Source organism: Emydura macquarii, unplaced genomic scaffold, assembly GCF_026122565.2.
Source record: "Emydura macquarii macquarii isolate MOO-44397 ecotype Brisbane River unplaced genomic scaffold, CSIRO-AGI_Emac_v2 contig_2768, whole genome shotgun sequence".
NCBI lineage: Eukaryota > Metazoa > Chordata > Testudines > Chelidae > Emydura > Emydura macquarii.
The window spans coordinates 11,929,575-11,950,096 of record NW_027132905.1 but is presented as its reverse complement, the minus strand read 5'-3'; the positions used below and the strand labels follow the sequence as shown (position 1 = coordinate 11,950,096).

Below are 20,522 nucleotides of genomic sequence, written 5' to 3'. Positions count from 1 at the left end.
CACTTGGGTCTATCAATGTTGTTCCTCAATTGCCCAAAGTTGTGGCCTATTCTCAGACAGAATGGAACAGGGTGATGAGCAGAGAGGAATTGGAACTCTGAGCTGTAGGAGGATGTGTAGGACTTTGGGGAGATAATAGCGCTTTGACTTTGCCATTTGTTTGCTGTGTAAATTTGGGCAAATCATTTAATCTGTTTCCCTCTCTGAGGATAATACGCACTTTTGTAAATTATTGCGAGGTGTTCAGATAAGAGATGCTATTGCATGCTAAGTTATATTTACATTCTTGGTAGCGAGGAAAGAATATTAGAACTCTATTTTTGGTTTGGTCCCCATGCAGTACACAATACATAAGTATAATTTATGGAAGTTTCTTCCTTACTTTGGGTTATTTTATTCTTTTTTTTTTTTTTTTTTTTTTTTTTTTAATTACAGGATTCTGATAAGATAGTGCCAAGGAGTACACCTGGAAGGTAGGTATTCATGGCTGATTTTTGGCAGGGCACGGCAAATGAAATAATGACATTTGAGCAGATGAGTTTTCCTAATTTCATCTGACTGCTCTAAAAATCCATTTCTGACACTATAGGCTTCTGGTTTGTGCTAACCCAAGAAGTGATTAGAACTTGATCAGTGGTTAAACAGCTTTCCCCCTCAACTTGTAGATACTTAACTGCTTCAAAAATAATTAAATCATTATATTTGTAAGTAATTATCATTTTCCAGACTATTTGCTGTGCTCAATTATGTAGAATTTCCTATTAGATAATTAAGAAGTCAGAACTTGCTTAATTTTTCTGCTGCAGAAAAGAATTGCATGTCTTATGTAGTCTTGATTATTTTACTTTTTGTCTTCCCCCAGTAATTCTGAACCTTCACAGCATAATAGTGAAGGCGCAGATAATTCCAGGGATGACTCAAGCAGCCATAGTGGATCTGAAAGCAGTTCTGGATCTGACTCTGAAAGTGAAAGTAGTTCCAGTGACAGTGAAGCTAATGAGCCATCCCAGAGTGCATCTCCAGAGGTAGGCTTTGATATTTGTTTTGAGTTATAGTCCATCAACAATAATCCCTAGATACCATGATCTTTGACTGTTAAGTACAGAGCAGTTTTAGAAGATGCTGAATTAATTGTAAAATTGACAGACATTTTGGAATAACTTTCAGCTGCAAATATTTCAGCAACAGTTTGTCAGATATGCTAAGTGAAATGTTTAAAAAAACAAATACAGTTAGCACTTGGCTTTGACATGTACTTCATGCCACTTGATTCTGAAAGCTTGGGAGTCAGACATGCTCCTATTGTAATACTATTCCAACACATACTTTGTTCGTTAGCACCATCAGCTTTCTGCATAACTGTTACCTTGGTGAACAGCAGAACATTGCTGTCCTTGGAGGGAATGGGGGGGGGGGAGATATATAGTGTTTAATACACCCCACTCTCTTTTTATTAGCCTGAGCCACCACCAACAAACAAATGGCAACTTGACAACTGGTTGAACAAAGTGAATCCCCATAAAGTGTCACCAGCTTCTTCTGTGGACAGTAATATCCCATCTTCACAAAAAGATGGCCGAGATCAAAGCACCGGGAATGGGTATACGGATCAAAGTGGGTCTAAGGAATCCATTTCCTCCACTCCTGGGCGAGATTCCAAAACCACCCAAAAGGGATCGGAGAGCAGTCGTGGCAGGCAGAAGTCACCTGCACAGAGTGATAGCACAATACAGAGGAGGACTGTTGGTAAAAAGCAGCCCAAAAAGGCAGACAAGGCAGCTATTGAAGAGCCCAGAGGAGGGCTTAAAATAGAAAGTGAAACCCCAGTAGACATGGCAACAAATATGCCCTCAAACAGGCATAAGGCAGCCACAAAGGGCTCTAGAAAACCCAATATAAAGAAGGAGCCCAAATCTTCTCCTCGGCCTACAGCAGAGAAAAAGAAGTATAAGGCCTCAAGCAAACCTTCCCAGAAATCCAGGGAATTCATAGAAACAGATACCTCATCCTCTGATTCTGATGAAAATGAGAGCCTGCCTCCTTCATCACAAACCCCCAAATACTCTGAGAGCAATAGGACTCCTGTTAAATCTTCCGTGGAGGAGGACAACAGCTTTTTTCGGGAAAGAATGTTCTCTCCTATGGAAGAGAAGGAACTTCTTTCACCACTCAGTGACCCAGATGAAAGGTACCCACTTATTGTGAAGATCGACCTGAGCCTCTTATCAAGAATACCAGGGAAGCCTTACAAGGACACAGACCCACCCAAAGTGGAAAAGAAAAACATGCCAGAGAAGCATACAAGAGAGTCCCAAAAGCCAGCTTCTGACAAAAATTCCACCAAGGGCAAAAGGAAGCATAAGGTAAGTGATCAATTGAAAAATTATCTAGTCTCAGTCTGTCAGTGGCTTACTACTGAGGTGAAATGGATAGCCCAGTAACAGAGTGACCAAACTTAGTGACTCCTCTGACCAATTAAGTGGGTACTGCCTTTTTTTGGAATCTGTCTAGGCTTCTTCACCAGAAGGATGATGGTTGGGCCTCCAGATTGGTGGTGATAAAGCAGGAGACTGGGTTCCTGGGAATTTTGGGTCAGGTGGAGGAGAATTGGAGTTTGTGTGAGAGAGCTGGTAGGCATTGTAACTCCCATTGCTCACAATGGGATTTGTGCTGGGAAATTCAGGCTCCTGTCGTGGGGCCATTGGGTACTGAGGTGGGTAAATAGCCTTTTCTTAGTGACACCAGCACTGGCACACTTGATGGTTCAATCAACAGATTGCCAAAAAACTTACTATGCTGAACTTTGCCTGGTCATGTGTTCAGTTATTAGGGAAATTCAGGGATCCTTGGCAGGAGAGTGGATTGGATGATCTGTTGAGTCTTCATCCATCTCTGAATCCTGCAATTCTATGAAATCGTACGTGGCCTTGGAGACTGAGAAGCCCTGATTTGAAGCCAATAAAGGTATGTCTACACTGCAGTTAAACACCAGCAGCTGGCCAATGTCAGCTCATTCAGGCTTTTAGGGCTCGGACTGTTAAACTGCGGTGCAGACGTTCAGGTCTGGGCTTTGGTATCCTCCCTGCTGGCAGAGACCCAGAGCCCTGGCTCCAGCCCAAGCCTGAACATCTGCAGCGCAGTTAAACAGCCCTATAGGCTAAGCTCCGTGAGCCCGAGTCATCCGACACAGGCCAGCTGCAGATGATTAATTGAAGTGTAGACATACCTTAAATGTCCATGCTAATCTAAATTTCACCCTGAAAAGTTTCTAACTCTTGGCAAGGAAATGGAAGCCTTGAAAATGTAGACTTTCTGCCTGATTGAGATTTTCACTGATGCCTTCAAATTACAGGTTATTCAGTCCCATCCCTATATTCCTCTCTGCCTTTGGGGTCCCTGAAAGCCATGGTCACAGGTCATATGACATCTTGGAATCACCCCACACCAGTTTGTGCCTATGGGGGGATAGGTGCTCATACTATGCTAATGAGTTTGGTACAAGTGCCTAGATAGTGACTGTCACAGTTACTGGGCTAGCTGCACTGCTGTCTCTTTTTGGGGTCTCACCAAGTGCACCCCTACAAGTGTTAGGCTCAGGCTTTTACTTCTCCTGGGGCAGAATTCCACAATTTGCCCATACTAGACCAGGGCTATTTCAGCAGATCCAACTGGGGTTTGGACCTTGCTGTTGACTTTTTTCAAGGAGCTGCAACCAGTGGATAATGCACAGGGACCATGCAGCCTTCTCAAACAATGTTTAATATTAACAGGAATATACAGCATTCAGAAACATGGCTTAAAAATAACCCAGAAGCCTAACCGTATGGATCTTACTGAGGGCTTTAGGGATGTCTACATTATAGTTGGAAGTGAGCCTCCCAGCTTGGTTAGACAGACTTGTGCCAGCTCAGATCAAGCTAGCATGCTAAAAATAGCAGCGTGGATGTTTGCAGCTCTGGCAGCAGCTTGGGCTTCCAAGCCCACCCAACTCCCTGGGTCTAAGCTCAGGTGACTAGCCCAAGTTTCTGCTGGAGCTACTACATCCACGCTTCTGTTTGTAGCATGCTACCTCAAGCTGAGCTTGAGTCGTCCTGCCCAGGCTGGGAGACTCTCTCTCCCATCTGCAGGGTAGACATACACTTAGCTGCTGCTGGCATAGATGCCTAGGCCCTACTTAGGGAATGTGCCTGCTTCTACCTCTCTTCCAGTCCTGTGTCACCCTCAGGAGGACATGCTGAGCACTTACACCTTCCCCCCCTCCCCCACCCCCCACCCCCAACCTTTCTGCCAGGGGCACCTTTTAACTAGTCAGGGCCAATATTTAGTATCTCCCAACTATAGCCCCATTGTTCTCTTAATTACTCTGAAGGTGTATACCTGCAGTTGGCTGTCTTATCTCTTAGTCTTTGTTTTGTTTCCTGCCTAAACCAACTCCCAGCTCTAGTTTGACTTAGCCCTTTGAATTCAAGTGGGCAGCAATATAAAATTGAATAAGGAAACAGTCCAACATAATGTAAGAATAATACAGATATCTCCTAGTCCCTCACAGTGCCAAAAGGCATGATGGCTGCTGCAAGCTCTCTCCCAGGCAGTTGCCTTCAACTATGCCAGCTCCCTGCTGAGCAACCAAAGAAGTGATCTCCAGCCACTCTTGGAGTGAGAAGCAGTATGACCTGGTGAACTTGACATGGGACAGAAAACAAGGGATTCCTCTATTCTTGTCTCAGCTTTTACCTCTTTGCTCTGAGTCAAGTAATGAAACTAAGGCAGAAAGGTTTCTTATCTGAAAAATGGGGATAATACCCACCTTACAAGAATCTTGTTGATTGGTGTTTGTATAGCACTACTATTCAAATTCTAGTACTCACTTGAATGCACTCAAACTCTGTTGGAGCTTCAAACCTAATGACCCCAGTTATTTGGCCAGTTTTTCCTTGCAAAACAATAAAACAATAATATTGGATGTTACAGACAGAAACCAGCATAAAGAGCTGTGCTCCTACATTAGGAACAGAGGCTTTGGTGCGACCAATTAAACTTGGGCCATATCCCAAAAAATCATCTCACTAACCATCTTCAAAATCCTAAGGCCACCAGTGTGCTTGGGTGTGGTGCATGTTGATACTGGATGCTTAGTGATTAGTGTGAATATCGGTGAGACACGGTATGCCTGATTTGCAGATTAATAATGTTTAATGTGTATGGTTTTTTGTAGATATACTAGTTGAATACAAAGACTAAAATGAACTACAATATATTATACTTACTAAGCCTGAAGAGTGAAGCAGTTACTTAGAAGGCTGTATACAGGAATGGCTTTTTTTAGTTAGGCAGTTAGTGGATTTTTTGGTTTGACTGGCAGCACCTTTCGCTGAGTTAGATGTTGATGGAGCCACCCCCCTTTGTTTGAGTAGTGACTTTTTATACTCTTTATAAACAGCTTTTACCTAATTACCTTTTTACTTCTTATATAGGCTAATTACCTACATTGGGTTTTTACCCTTGACTACATTTTATTTTTACAATGATAGTTGGGGTTGTTAAAACATTTGGTGATAGGAGGAACAGTGTAAAAATATGCCCACTGGCAATGAAAAGTGTATTCCCAGACATTTAAGGATAACTTCTTGTTTCCATTATCGTTATTTATGTGCAGTTGCAAGCATACATGTTGTGTATTTTGTCTTATGTGCCATGGTATGCAGAAACTGAGACATCTGCAAGGTTACTCAGTAGTCCTATTCATCTCTGCCAACCGGGAGACATTATGCTACAAGGGTCAGAATAGCCAAGCAAGCAACTAAAGCTATGCTAGACTTGTAGGACAGTGGTCAGGCAACTCAGATTGCACTGGGCCTCCAACACCCCGCCTGGGTGGCTGCCATAGCTTAGTAGGCCACCACAACGACTTTTTGATACACATCTTTGACTGTGGCTTAAGGCACCCCAGTCAGGTCTGAATTATTAGGGGTTTTTTTGTCGGCAGAGTATATTGCAGAGTGCTGCCTCACTTGTATGAGGGGGTTTTTTAATTCCTTGAGTTGCTTTAGGGATTTTTTTAGTTCACCAAAAGAATTTTACTGCAGCCATTATAGAAACTATTTGCAACACACACGAGCACAATGGGATGCAGCACAATGGGATGCAATGCTAGATTTAAAATCCCAGTGGCAGTGGGGGACCATTTTAGTAGGGTTTTTCACCAACTGTGCTTTGTGCCAGGTTTTGCAGCATCTAGGACTTTGATTACTGTAGTTTTATTATGTTTGACTAAAAAATTTACAGTTTAATTGTTTTTGAATGTGTGTAAGCAGGGCTATGATGTTTGAATGTGTTAGCATGCATTGTACCAAATTAGTATTGATTTTTAATATTACAGGTTGAATGTACTTTACAACATAATATTTATATTATATTTATTTTTATATAATTGTTTGGTACTTTATAAACTACATGATACCATTTTAATACAGCAACATTGCAATAACATTTGTTTTGGGCAGGATTAACATTTTTAAATTTTTTATTAATTACAACTTGGGTACATTGCGTGCGCACACAAACAACCTTGTCCAGTGTACACAATGGTAGAATTAATGCTGTTATTGGGTAACAAAGCATATTAACAATTTCATACATTTAATTTTTTTATTTAGTATGTACATTTAGTGGTTTTTACAAATATATTTCAATTGTGATTTTAACATGGCTTTGTGTGCAGCTTTGTAAACTAGCCGATTGAGGGTTTTTTAATTTTTATGGTATGTGTTTAGTTAGGCCATAACACTTTAGTTTTTACATTGAGGCTTAGGGGGACTACTTTGTGTATGTTTATGATGCAAACATTAGATATTATTACATTTGCTGTAATTACTTGAGCTTGGGCATTTACTGTGAAATTGAACATTTTTTACCAATGACTTAAGACCCTTTTTTGGGTAGTGGCATTATTTTATTTTTTTATTTTATTAGGTAGGACTTTACTACCTAAAGTTTTTGTTGGATGATACCTTGGCCTATTTTTTGAGCCCAAAGGTGCGACCTAAAGCTTTGGAGGTAGCATTTATTATAATTTTTGTGAGGTTTAATAGGCTTAGGCATGCTTTTTTTTGTTTGTTTGGTTTTTTTACGGTACCAATATATTTTTAAGTACCTTCTTTTATGTTTTAAGGCTGAATGCATGTGTACTATGGGATTTGATAGGGCTTTAAGGCTTTTGCCTAGGATACTTATTTGTTAAAACTTTTTTTATTAATTGCATTTAACACTTTTGCTGATGCTTTTATACCTTTTAAAATACTTTTTTAATGTTTTGCTTGGCACGTGTATGTGTATTAGCATTGTGTGTTGCCCAGGTGTGTGTTTAGGGCAGCCATTTTTGTTCTAGGGGTGTTAAACAGTGTGCAATGGGGATGTAGGTGGGATATGTTAATATTTTGTATGCCTACATGGTCTTTTACAAGGTATACCTTTGGGGTTTTTAGAACTTGGTGTTTAAATCTTTTTTTTTTTAAATAAAAGCCAAGTCCCCAATATTGTATTTTTTGGGCTTGGGAGCACAATGTACAACTACACTTTGGTGTTTATGTACAGTACCACATTGGCAAAGGGATTTATTAAAACCCATTGTGGATAGTTTACCTTTAAAAAAAAAAAAAAAAAAAAAAAAACCTGTTACTAAACTAATTAGGTAGAATATTTTTATGTAGTAATAGCTAAAATCGGTTTTGTTATAAATTACTTTAGACCGATTTTTACACCATAACAATGTGTTGCTTTGGGTGTTTTTGGTTCAGTTTACTTTGTGTAAATACATTAAAGTATTTGGGCAGGATTTATTTAGGGGGAATACTTCTTTTGGTGACATTAATTGTGGGTTGCCCCTTAAAATTACAGAAAGTCATTATTTTAAATTTTCAGCCACATGGTAGTGGGCAGGGGTACCATTCCGCAACATTTGTTTGAGATTGCACCATTTTTTTTGTTCACACCACAATAGCAAGAACACCATACAACTTTTTTTTATATTGAATATTTTGATTTTGTGCTTTTGTGTGCCATTGTGGATTTGTGTGATAACTATCTACCAAAAAAACCTCAAAACAAAAGCAGGATTTATAGACCCCATTAGTATTAATTTTTTACATATTTAATTTTTATATTTGCTGTTTAGCAGCCTCCAGAATTATATGGCATAATAGAGGAATTGTACAGTGATATTTTATCATTTTCTTTGCATATAAACTTTATTGGTTTTGCACTGGGAAGGGCTGGCTTTATTGGCCTGGTTGGAAGCCATAAGTAGTTGGACTGTTACATTTTTATTTATTAAAGCTATGATTTATTTAGCCAATTTAGGGCTGGGCACATGCCCTTTTTTAATTTTTTGGACACTTTGTCCAAAAGAGGGGTGTGGGCTGTCCCCAAAATAATTGGGGCAGAACCAATAAGGTATTGTCTGTACCCCAAGGCCCATACCAATGCCAACATTTTTTTTTACTAGGGGTAAAAGTAGTTTTTGGCCCTTTTAGTACTTAAAAGACAAATGCTACTGGCTTTTGACCAGAGATCCCCTTCTGGCTTAAAATAGCTTTTATGTTTTGGGGGAGTGAGCTAGCTGCAACACAAACGGTTTATTCAGTGTTGTTCGGGTATGCTAATGCAGGAGCGGAGGTTTACTGCTTGCTTTAGTTTTAATAGGGCCTGATTTTGTTTTGGGCCCCACTTTTAGGATACTTCCTTTCTTAGTAACTGGTACAGTGGCTGTGCCTTTAAGGCAAAACTTTTTACATGGTTGCGGAGCAATTCTGTGAGACCTAACAGGGATCGCAATGCAGAGACGAGTGGGTGCCGGCAGTTTACAAATTAGTTTAACCTTTTGCTGGTTAGGGGTAGTTTTCTTTTTGTTCTAACACTGAACCCAAGTATTGGACCTTTTCTGACACAATTCGGCCTTTTTAAAATTAATTAGAAAGCCTGCTTGCTTAATTAGGGAAATTACTTTATTGAGCAAAAGCAGCTGGGCTTTTTAGTCTACAGTCCAAATGAGAACGTTATCCACATAAGAGAGAACATTTATCGGTGCTGTGCACCAATTCCATAATTTAATAACATGGGCATGGCAGATTATGGGGGAGCAGTGTAGCCCCTCTGGAACACAGGTGAATGTGAGTTGACAGTCCCTGTAGGTAAAAGCAAATTTATACCAGCAGTCAGAATGCAGAGGAATAGCAAAGAATGCATTTGATAAATTTAATATTGAAAACCATTTAGCTTTCATACCTATTGCAGCTATTACCTTTGGTAACTTGGTCACCATAGGGGCTGTTTTAAGTGTACATTTATTTAAAGTCCTGTAATTTATTGTAAATTACCAGGTTTCCCCGTCCGCTTTACAGACTGGCCATATGGGGGAGTTGTTTATGCTATTAGTTTTTACTAGCACTTTTTGCTTCAAGAAAGCAGTAATTGTGGATAACAATTCTTTTTTAGCCTTCTTTGGGTATTTGTACTGCTTCTGGGGTGGTGGACTAGGTTCTACAATAAGAATACAAGCATTCACCCGGCCACAATCCAATTTATTCTTGGCCCATGCTTGTTGGTGTGCTTATACTATGTTAACAACATTCATGGGATACTGCGCTAATGCAACTGAGACTGGCTTTGGTGCTTTAAGAGCTGCCACCCTGTGCGTAGCTGCAACAACTTTAGGAATTCCCAGTTCAATCCACAACACCCAATTAGCTAAATTAGCAGTCTGCATTTTAAGTATACAATTTATGCCCAAAATAGCTGCTTTTTTAGCATGTGCTAAACCAAACATTTCTGTCCATGTTTTTTTACAATGGAGTAAGTAAGAGGACAAAAGAGGGGCATATTTACACTGGAACCTTTAAACCCCTTTAACCTCTGCCAGTGATTTCCCTTTAACTTGACTGTTGCATGAATTAAGTGGTCATCAGTTAATGAAATAGTGGCAGCAGTATTTATAAGCATATGCTGTTTGAATGCCCCCTGTTCAAAATCCACCCAAATAGTGGATTGTCCCCATTTATTAGATGTTAAAGGTGCCGCATGTATTAGGGGATTTGGGAATGTCCGGCCCCCCATGCCTCCGAGGGCTTCCCCTCAGGAGGTGGGGTCGGCTATTGACCTGCATCAGCACATTTCTCTGGAGTGAGAAACTCCCTTTTCTTTTGACAAATCAGTCAGCCAGCTGCTTATTTGATTTCCTATTAATTAGAGCTTTAGGGGCACATTGGAGAGCTTGATTCCATAGTACCCAGCACAGGAGATTGATCCTCCCACAGCCTCAGCCACGCCCTCTGTTAACTCCTTCAGGGACTGAATCACCTTCCTTACTTTCTTGATTCTGACAGATAATTTGAGCAGCCACTTTTCCTTCCATTAGTGCAGCAGCTTTCCCTTTGGCTTATCAGGGAAGGCTTGGCTCACTAGTAAATGAGCTTGCCGAACTCTCTAACAGTGCCTCCCACATTATAGCTGTTAAATTCAGAGTACCCAAAGCAACTTTTACTTGCGGACATAGCCCTTTTATGAGACGAGTTGGAAAGTCTGTATTCATAAGGTCTTGACCTTTCTCCTCATGTCACATAGCTTGCCATAGGATCTTTTTACATTGTAAGCAAGCGTCAGGGCATTCCCCTGGGGCTTGCCACTCCAAATGAAAGCGCACCTCAATGTGCTTACCAGGATCTACTACCTCAAAAAAATTCTTCATAAGGGTACTCCTTTGTGCTCTTTTCCCTCTGTATATCCACGGGAAGTCCCAAAAAGGTGTCTAATGGGAGACATTCCCTTAAGAGCAAGGCATAATCACTATAATTTAACTGAGACTCTGTGGTAAACTGTGCAAACCAGGCAACCACATTGCCAGGGGTGATGTTTCCTAAAGCTTTTTTTAGTGCCTGCACTTGCTCAGGTCTCTGTATTTTATTCACTTTGGTGGTAGTGTGGGTGGTGGTTTCCTCCTCCCCCTCTTCAATAGTCTTTTTTTGTCTTTACAATTATAAAAGCAATGGGAGCAGTAGCCCATGGCATATCCCCCTTAGCCATCTGTTTTACTGTCTGCCTGAGAGGAGTATAGGGGGAAGGACATTTTTATGCTCTGATCTGACTGGGTTTTATCCCACAGAGCCTTTGCACAACAGAGAGTTCACAGATTAAAGTCCTGCATACCAACACTCTTTGCACTGCCACAAACTCTGTCTGCCTGCATGGCAGCAATAATTCCCTGAGCAGTAGTCAATTGCTATGTACACTGAGTCAACTGCCACTGACAAACTGCATGGGACAGGCCCTTAGTTTTACTAAGGTCCCCTTTTTTTCTTGAGGACAATGCATACCACAGATTGCACATCCTTACATTTCTCTTCCCAGATATGAGCTGTTTCCTCCCACTGTCTAGCTTCCTTTTTGTACCCCTTTGCATCATGCTGAAAGAGAGCAAATTAGCCTGAGTGAGACAGTGGGACACTAAAGATTCATACTCAGTTTTCAGTTTCTGTATTTGACCTTGGCATGCTATTAATTGTTTATGCAGCTTCTTGGATTTTTTTGGCTAACTCCCTAACTCTTTATTAAGGGTTTTAGATACTAAAATGAGCACATGTAAAGCAGCCAAGTTGTTTTTTTTTACGATCAGGCTTTGTCTTTATGAATTGTTCCCACTGGAGCATCAAGTGTCCATATGCCGTTTTACCCTTAAATGCTCCTTCAGACCATGGGTCCTTTCCCAGGTCATCCACAAAAGCTTCCGTATTCGAGACTGGTCCTAGTGAAAGGAGGGCAGGAGTGGCAACGACTCAGCCGCCTGACTCACAACATATACCTATAGAGGACCATAATGCCTTCCTCCTGAAGCCAAATACAGATACAGTTTCACAGAGAACCGTGCCAGACAGGTTGCTACCCTGCTGATACACAGCGAGAGAAATTCTTGCACCGTGCGCCTTAAAGATAGTCTCACTCACAACTGATCAAGCCCACCCAGGGACGCCAATTGTTGATACTGGATGCTTAGTGATCAGTGTGAATACCAGTGAGACACGGTATGCCATATTTGCAGATCAATAAGGTTTAATGTGCAAGGATTTTTATAGATATACTAGTTGAATACAAAGCCTAAAATTAACTACAATATATTATGCTTACTAAGCCTGGAGAGTGAAGCGGTTATTCAGAAGACTGTATACAGGAATGGCTTTTTTTAGGGGCCCACCTGGCAGTTAGTGGATCCTCTGGTCTGACTGGCAGCACCTCCTGCAGAGTCAGGTGTTGATGGAGCGTGCCCCTTGTTTAAGTAGTGACTTTTTATACCCTTTTATAAACAGCTTTTAACTAATTACCCTTTTACTTATTATTTATGCTAATTACCTACATTGGGTTTTTACCCTTGACTACATTTTATTTTTACAATGATAACTGGGGTTGTTAAAACAACATTTAGTGATAGATGGGGCAGTGTAAAAATATACCCCATGGCAATGAAAAAGTGTACCCCCAAACGTTTAAGGATAACTTTTTGTTCCCATTACTGTTATCTATGTGCAGCTGCAAGCATACATGTTGTGTTTTTTGTCTTATGTGCCGTGGTATGCAGAAACTGAGACATCTGCAAGGTTACTCGGTAGTCCTATTCATCTCTGCCAACTGGAAGATGTCATGCTACAGGGGTCAGAATAGCCAAGCAAGCAACTAAAGCTATGCTAGGCCTGTAGGACAGTGGTCAGGCAACTCAAATTGCACTGGGTCTCCCATCAGTGCAGTCAAGGTGGACATGAATCTGCTATGTTTGTGAGGCAAGTGGGGGAGAGAGACTATTTTTCAGGCCCACCCCAAAATACTGAGGTTGACTGTGTGAGAAATTGTTCGGTGCTCTCTTTAGAAATCCGACAGCTGACACGTCAGTTGCTTACATATTTTGTTGGTCTTTGGGTGCTAGGTTGCAGCAGTTCTATAGCCAAAGAGCAGTCTATTGCTGGATTACATGACAGTAAAATTTATTATTTTGGACTCTATTCTTGATCTGTGTTGCTCATTAGAAATATTATTTATACTTGTTTTTTTGCTGCTTCTGCTTATGATAGATTTGAAGATTAATGAAAGTGTAGGCAGTTTAGAAATTCACCTTAAAACATTTTGATATTTACAGTCCAGTTTTTTTATACAGCATCTGCTCTTTTTATCAAAAATAATATTGACAAATGTTTAATGAAGCTTTTAAAAAAAATACTGCTTTTTTTTAGTCCCCTATCGTTTGGCAATAATGTCCTACTCTTATTGAACTCCATTGGGAGACCTTCATATATATCAGCGTGATAAGGTATAGATAAAAATCTGGCTGGAATAAACTAGGTTCACATTTTAAATAGTTCAGTAATTTCAGCAGCCACATTTCACTCCTGGTTCTACTGCTAGATCATTTGACATCCACTACACACTACTGCCTTCTGATTGTGACAAATAATGCCATTGTAATCAGCTGTCTTATGGCCTGTACTAGATCCTACTAAACGGTTTTTCAGATCTGCTGTAGTGCTACTGTTCCATATGTTGTAAAAGGTTTTCTAAATTGTCCTGACAAATGTAAAACATTATGAGGGACATTTAACCTGTAAATATCAAACTTTGTCGTGATAGCTCTCTTGTGCTTGCTTTATTCAGAATGATGATGAAAACAGAGCCAGTGAAAGCAAGAAAACCAAACTGGAAGAAAAGTCTTCATCAGGCCACAAGACCTCCAGCAATAGAGAGTAAGTGTCAGTGGGAAAATTGGCTGTGTTTTATGTCTACAAGGCTTAGCGTACATTAAGGGGAAGATTAGCAGCCAACTTGCTATATGCACTTAACAATCTCCCCCAAATATCTGCTTGCCAACACTTTAACAGGAAAAATCAGTGTCAGCTCACTGTTCATGGGACAAGTTTTCATGCATTCACACTCTTCAGACTTTGCCCTTTAACCTTGACTTTGAAGAGGTTTTCACAGTAACTGATCAGAATGCATGTACTTCCCAGAACCAGGCACATTGGGACACTGTTCACTCCTAACAGATAACAGTTGGTTTATTTAAAAACTTTACTTCTTTATTACAAAATAGCTTGTTCAAAGGGTATTTACCTTGGCTAAAGGGTTGAAATAGGCTGGGTTTATTTCCTGCTGGAACTAGTTAATTTTCCCTAATTTTTATGTTAACACAGGGCAGTGTTTCAAAATAGGTGAGCTGTATAACACTAATGTTTGTAAGACTTTGTAAATCTGCACTTTGCCTAACCATATTCACAAATTAATCCACTCCTTACAAAATGGGCAATAATATTCTCCATTCAACAGATGTGGAAACTGTAGTGCCCAGAGGATAAACTAGTTAGGATTAGAGCTCAGGTCTTTCAGCTTCTTCTCCCATGCTTCAAATACTAGATTTTTTTTTTTTTTAAATACCGTGCATTTATATTGTGATTACCATAGATTAGAACTAACCTACAACTGGCAAAATATAAGCCTTCCAGTTTTATCCACACATGCAATTAATTTTGCAATGAGTCACAGTGCAAATTAGCAAGATTCTAATCAGTGGCAAGTTTGTTCTTCTTTTTTTTAATTTTCTTTCCAGCTACTCCTTTAAAAATATGTGGTACTTCAGATTTCACAATAGAAATGTATAACTATGCACTGGACCACATATTCCACTCTAATGAATAATCTGAAGAAACCTTTATTTTCAGAGGTGCCAGAATCTGCAGCAAGTAAACTGTTAAATTGATTCTTACTCTATTTGTACGCTGTCAGTACAGAACCAAATATTCCTCAGATTAATAGTATGAAATGTGTTTAATTTTTCTTTGAGCAATTTATTACTGTGCAAATAGCTGTCCATAATCCCTTATCTTCCCAACTGAAAGATAAGTTAGCAAAGATGAGGCTTTCCATTGATTGTCAACAGACAAACCAGTGGATGATACATATTACTAGATGACTCAATTAAGGATAGCTTTCCCTTTATATTGGGCAAATAGAATTAATGCCTGTGTGCCATCTTTTAGCCTAGCCATTCAGAACAAAGTCTCAACCTTAAAGGTGCTGTAGATAGTCTGGTGCAAACATTGGCATTAACTTTTCAGATTGTAAATGTTTGGTTTTGTTTTGTAAATACTATTATGCAAAAGTGGTTTTCTAGCTAGAATCTTTCCGCGGCCTTTTTCAAGTCAGAACAGGATCAGATGGTAAAAACAAGTGCAGTCTGGTTCACCAAAGCCAGTCATTAAAAACGAGATGAAAAATAAATATTCTCACATATAGTCATGTTAAATCAAAGTAATTCTTGTCACTGTATCTAGAAATAAACTGTACTTTACTTCATGTAGGTCATCAAAGCAAAGTGCAGGTAAAGAGAAGGATCTGCTCCCTTCTCCTGCAGCCTCAGTCCTTCAGAAAGATCCCAAGCAAGAACATGGGTCCCGGAAGAGAACAGTCAGTCAGTCTTCTTCCTTAAAATCAAGCAGCAACAGCAATAAGGAGAGTAGTAGCAACAGTAAAAGTAACTCATCTTCCAAACAAAAAAAGACAGAAGGGAAGGCTTCTAGCAATGCCAAGGAAGTCAAGGTAAGGAGTTTATTCTGTAAATGCTTCCTCTAATGTTCATTTTTTCTCTGTGTGCAGTCTGGCATTTCAGTGTGTAATCTAAGCGATAATTTGTCAGGCTTTGACTTTAAGCTTATGTGTAACTTAGTTTTAAATGTGTTCACTCCCTGTGGTAGTGCACAAATAATTGGGTCGTAAGGAAGCCTGTAAATGGAAAATAACACAATAGCTGTTCGTGGAAGTGGAGCGTCCTGGTGGCGGGTTGGTACTATGTTATATGTACAAATGTGACTAGTGTTCTAACTACAGAGATTACTTATTAGTCAATTAATTTGGTTCCAGTGACATTTTTCGAGTTGTTTATATAAAAATAAAAGAACAATGATATGACGTTCTTTTATACACAATTAAAGAATTGAGCCAGTTGTGCAGTTTCAGTACATTGTACTTCTGTCCTAACTATAACACACAAGACAGATCAATCCTTTTTCCCCCCATGAGGGTGTGTTTCATGATAGGACCTTTCACAGGACTACAAAACTTATCTGCTGACTTGCCCTGGCTGCCAGACCAGGTGGATCTGATTAGCTGCAATCAGGAGAATAAAGGGGTTTATGTTTGAGTTGGGGAGAAAAGAGGGTGGGACAGTAGACTCTGAGAGTAAAAATCTCTAGAAACTGCTAGCTCAGGAGGAAGGTCAGACTACCATTTAGAACGTAATTATTAAATTAAGAATGAAGGAAAACTCCAAGAAGATGGGGTGTCCTTGTGGCATTACATGAGTGTATAATTAGGTTTCTGCCTGCTCACTCCTAAATAAATGCATACTATTAGCTGGGTGTTTTAACATCTGAGGATGTCTGATAAGACATGGTATTAAACCTAGGTATATGATAAGCAGTTCCTACTGACTTCTGTGCTATCAGATGGCAATAACATAATATGTCAAAGGCAAAATGTGACTATAATTCACAAGATCTGGGTTGCATTGTAGGATGTTGGTGCCCCCTTGTCTTATGGCATCTGCAACAAATAGAAGCTCAAAGCCTAATGAGGCATTAGGGATGTATTTGGTATGTTGCAGTACTTGACAAATCTTACAAATTGTTAACCTCTGTAATATCTGAAGAAAAGGTTTGAAGCAAAGTCAGTGGAACTAATCATGACAGCCAAGTCTGCAGATGGAAGCAACAAATAGACAGGATCTGAGGAAAAAAGTAACTTGATGGTCAAGAATAGCTAATGAATATAATATCTAAATTAGGAGTGCAGCCATCTACCTCAGATGCTGACTTCATCCGATTTTGTAAACCAGGCTGGATTGGCCTAGACAGTGCATGCATGGGAGACTTCCTAGGTGCCTTAGGGGATTATACTGTAGATTCACTGGCACCTTGGTTCAGTGCTAATGCAGAAAGAAATGTGGGCCATTTTAAAATTTGGGTAATTAGTACCTCCTTATAGTTTAATTGGGTTTTAATTCCTGTCTTAAATTAGTATAGTCTTGCTGTGTGCTGCTGAACAGTTGCTGCAGCTAGCTATATTTCTGTTCTGAAGTGGCTGCATTTTGGCAGTGGGTAAATGGAGATAATGTATTGCTATGTAAACCTAGTTTTGGAAGCGCTCAAGCTTGTCTTTCACCAACAGAAATTGGTTCAATAAAAGATATTATCCCACCCACCTTGTCTCTCGCTTACCATGTAATGTTGAGCTGAAGTATGATTTGGGGGGCAGGAGTCATGTCTCTTTGTGAAGGCTCCTAGCACATTTTGGATACTTGAAAAATAGAAGGATCACTATGCTTCTGAAATATTAAAGATGGTTCTATATAGCAAAAATCATGCTACTGAATTGATTCTTGCTAAAAGAATAGAAAAGTGGAAAATTCTTGCAGCCCCTCTTCTATGAGGACAGTAAAATACAGGACATTACTAAGTTGGGCAGGGGAATTCAGTTGTTCCTGGAAGCCTTTTGCCATATTCATTCTAGCAGAGATCCATTTGGCCCATCAGAAAGTGGAGTTTGTAATACAGCTGGTTAGGATGCCTTGATGCCCTGTCTGGCTACACCACAAGGAGCATCACTGAGGAGAGAAGCCTGTGAAAGTCATGATGTGTAGGTGGTAATGTGAATGGCAATTAACCTTCTGCAAGTGTGAGACCACCAGGAGGAACTTCAGCAATGAACAATCATCTTTTAAACAGATTTCTAGTTGCTTTTATTGTTACTAATTGTGGCATTTTTTTCTTTTCAGGAAAAGATTCAAAACAATTCATCAAACTGCCCTCCTGCATCTACCCCAGCTACAGACAGCTCGAAGTCCCGAAGAGCAAAGCTTGTTTTTGATGACAGGTGAGAGTAGTGAAAGGTGCCATGCACATTACATTTCCTGTTCCCTAAACAAGGCACTAATTTCAGTGTGTAATAGTGTGTTGTAGCTTCCTGTGGATAGGGGATGTCCTTTGCCATGTATGGAGACTTGCATGCTGTTTGTGTAATGGTATGCCTATCTGCCTGACACGTGTATCACTAATTTGGCAGATGTTTCAGCCACTGAGAAGGAAACATAGCCTCCTTTGTACATTTATATTCAGCCTGAAACAAGCAAGCAATAGATTCAGACAGCATGTGGTTTTACTATGTCTGTTAAGAAATACTAGTCTCCCTTTTTGCAGACTCACTTCACACCCCACAAGACCAGTCTGCCTGTGTCCTCTTTGAGCTGAATTGACTTCTCCCAGAGTCAGTGACTTCTCTCAGTTGTGGAGAGGATCCTCTGCCTCTAGAATTGCTGATTCACGGAAGTGGGAACGTAGAATCATTTGGTCCTATGATGCCAAAGTTGAAATATTATGGAGAATACAGATCAGTAAAAAAGGTGCCCAAATGAATAAATTCCCATCAGGATCATGCATGCATGAAATACGTCATGCAAATACTTGGCTGTTCTCTACAGGCTGTCTCAGTTCTAGTTTTATCAGCTTAATTCAAGGTTGATTTAAAATTATTGCTTTTTAGGTTAAGTACTTTTAGGGGCCAACGTAAAGGACCATATGCAAACAATCTGATTATTGGAGTGGTTTTTCTACCCCATGTTCCCAGGCAAAATCAAGTTATGATGGAGTTAAGGTTCTGTGCACATATCTGTAGTTACAGGGAAGTTAGTTATCCCCAAATCAAATATGTTAAAGCCAGGAAATTCAGAGTTCAGGTTAAACTTAAGAGTGCCAAATATATTAAGGTATGGAAATGCATAATTAGAGCACCCAGGTGGCTTTAACTATGCCCTCAGTGATGTCATGCAGTAACTATATAATTATAATTAAGGCTTTTTAGTATTTGTGGTTCTAAATTACAGTAAACAAATTTTTAAAGATTTTTCCCCTTTTATGGTGTCAACTAGTGCCTCTATAAAGAAGGAGAGTATGATTCACTTCTAACTGAACTGTTATAAAATGCTGACTTTAAATGAAATCTGGTGTGCCTGGACTGCTTTGTATGGTGGTGAAATAGGAGGAATGATTAAGTCCACCTACTTGTATGTTGGAAAATCTCATTCAGATTTATAAAATACAGCATTTAATATAGTAAAAGAGAAAAATAAAGATCTTTTGTAATTATTCTTTGGGGCTTGCTTTAGGATATGAAGCCATTTACCACACATCAGCTTTTGTGACCTAAGCTGAAAAATAACAATAGAATCACCATATGAACATGTCTTGATTTCTTTTGAAAGTTTCACATCTGTGTTAATGCTATCCCTTGTGTTATACAGATTGAGAGCTCTGTACTAGGACATGTCAGTTAGCTCAATCACTGGTGTCAGCTAACGTGTCTGATTTGCTTTGCTAAGGAATGCACTAACGTAAATTGGCCAAATCCAGTGACTCTTAGCTGTCTTTAAAACATTAGTTGGAAGTCACCAAAAGCAAAAACACTATATTTAACTGTTGAAAGGACTTTATGATACAAACTGTACGTGCTGTAACTTAAGGAGGGAAGAATAAGCAACATCAAAAGATCCCATAGTTACAAAGCTTGACACACAAAGGGATTCAATTTTAATCTTACTAAACTCAGAATTTCTGTTTTTATGTTGCAGGACATACTCTGCTGATCATTATTTACAAGAAGCAAAGAAGTTAAAACACAATGCAGATGCATTGGTAAGTAGAATCCAAAACATCTATCACAGGGTTGCACATAATGTTAGATTGGTTTATCTCTTCTAAACCTGTTCTCTTCTCTCCCACTTCTCCTTATTTTTGTTTTTAAAGTTTCATTCTCTTCAGTCTGACAGGTTTGAGAAAGCTGTTTACTACCTTGATGCTGTAGTGTCTTTCATTGAATGTGGGAATGCATTGGAGAAAAATGCTCAGGAATCCAAGTCCCCGTTCCCTATGTATTCAGAAACTGTGGAATTAATCAAGTAAGTTTTATAAAACAAGTTGTGAGTGAAGCCTAATGATCACAAAGACAGAACTGGGTGGTGCCTGGATTCTACTTTTGATTTTGCCACCAATACTTGCAATCTCTCATCTGTAAAATTTACCCACCTCATCCATATGTTGAGGCTTACTTTTTTTAAAGGACTTTAACACCTTTAGAGGAAAGGATGTAAATGTTAATGCAAATTGTAACATTCAGAACAAAAAACATTCCAAAACTTTTCTCATCCAGACCTTTGACTAAATCATCTCACGTAAAATGTGAGGGCAGCTGGAACTAAGTCGTAATAGTTTTCTTAAAAGTATATTAAATGAGAAATGGTGATTGATAAATGACAACATTTAGGAAAAAGTTTTTCACTAGGAGGGTGGTGAAGCACTGGAATTGGGTTACCTAGGGAGGTGGTGGAATCTCCATCTTTAGAGGTTTTTAAGCTGCGGCTTGACAAAGCCCTGGCTGGGATGATTTAG

At 39.5% G+C, this 20,522-nt stretch overlaps 1 protein-coding gene across 3 annotated transcripts in view; it reads left to right on the top strand.

Moving 5' to 3' along the window:
* The window catches only part of AFF4 (ALF transcription elongation factor 4), an 86,473-nt gene that overhangs the window by 55,465 nt on the left and 10,486 nt on the right, over window positions 1–20,522 (top strand). For all 3 annotated transcript variants that reach the window (XM_067566850.1, XM_067566849.1, XM_067566848.1), the window contains 8 exons: window positions 436–473; window positions 863–1,025; window positions 1,458–2,363; window positions 13,687–13,775; window positions 15,387–15,624; window positions 17,858–17,955; window positions 19,706–19,769; window positions 19,896–20,032. In XM_067566850.1, coding sequence (XP_067422951.1) covers window positions 436–473; window positions 863–1,025; window positions 1,458–2,363; window positions 13,687–13,775; window positions 15,387–15,624; window positions 17,858–17,955; window positions 19,706–19,769; window positions 19,896–20,032 — 1,733 coding nt within the window. The remainder of the gene's footprint in view (window positions 1–435; window positions 474–862; window positions 1,026–1,457; window positions 2,364–13,686; window positions 13,776–15,386; window positions 15,625–17,857; window positions 17,956–19,705; window positions 19,770–19,895; window positions 20,033–20,522) is intronic.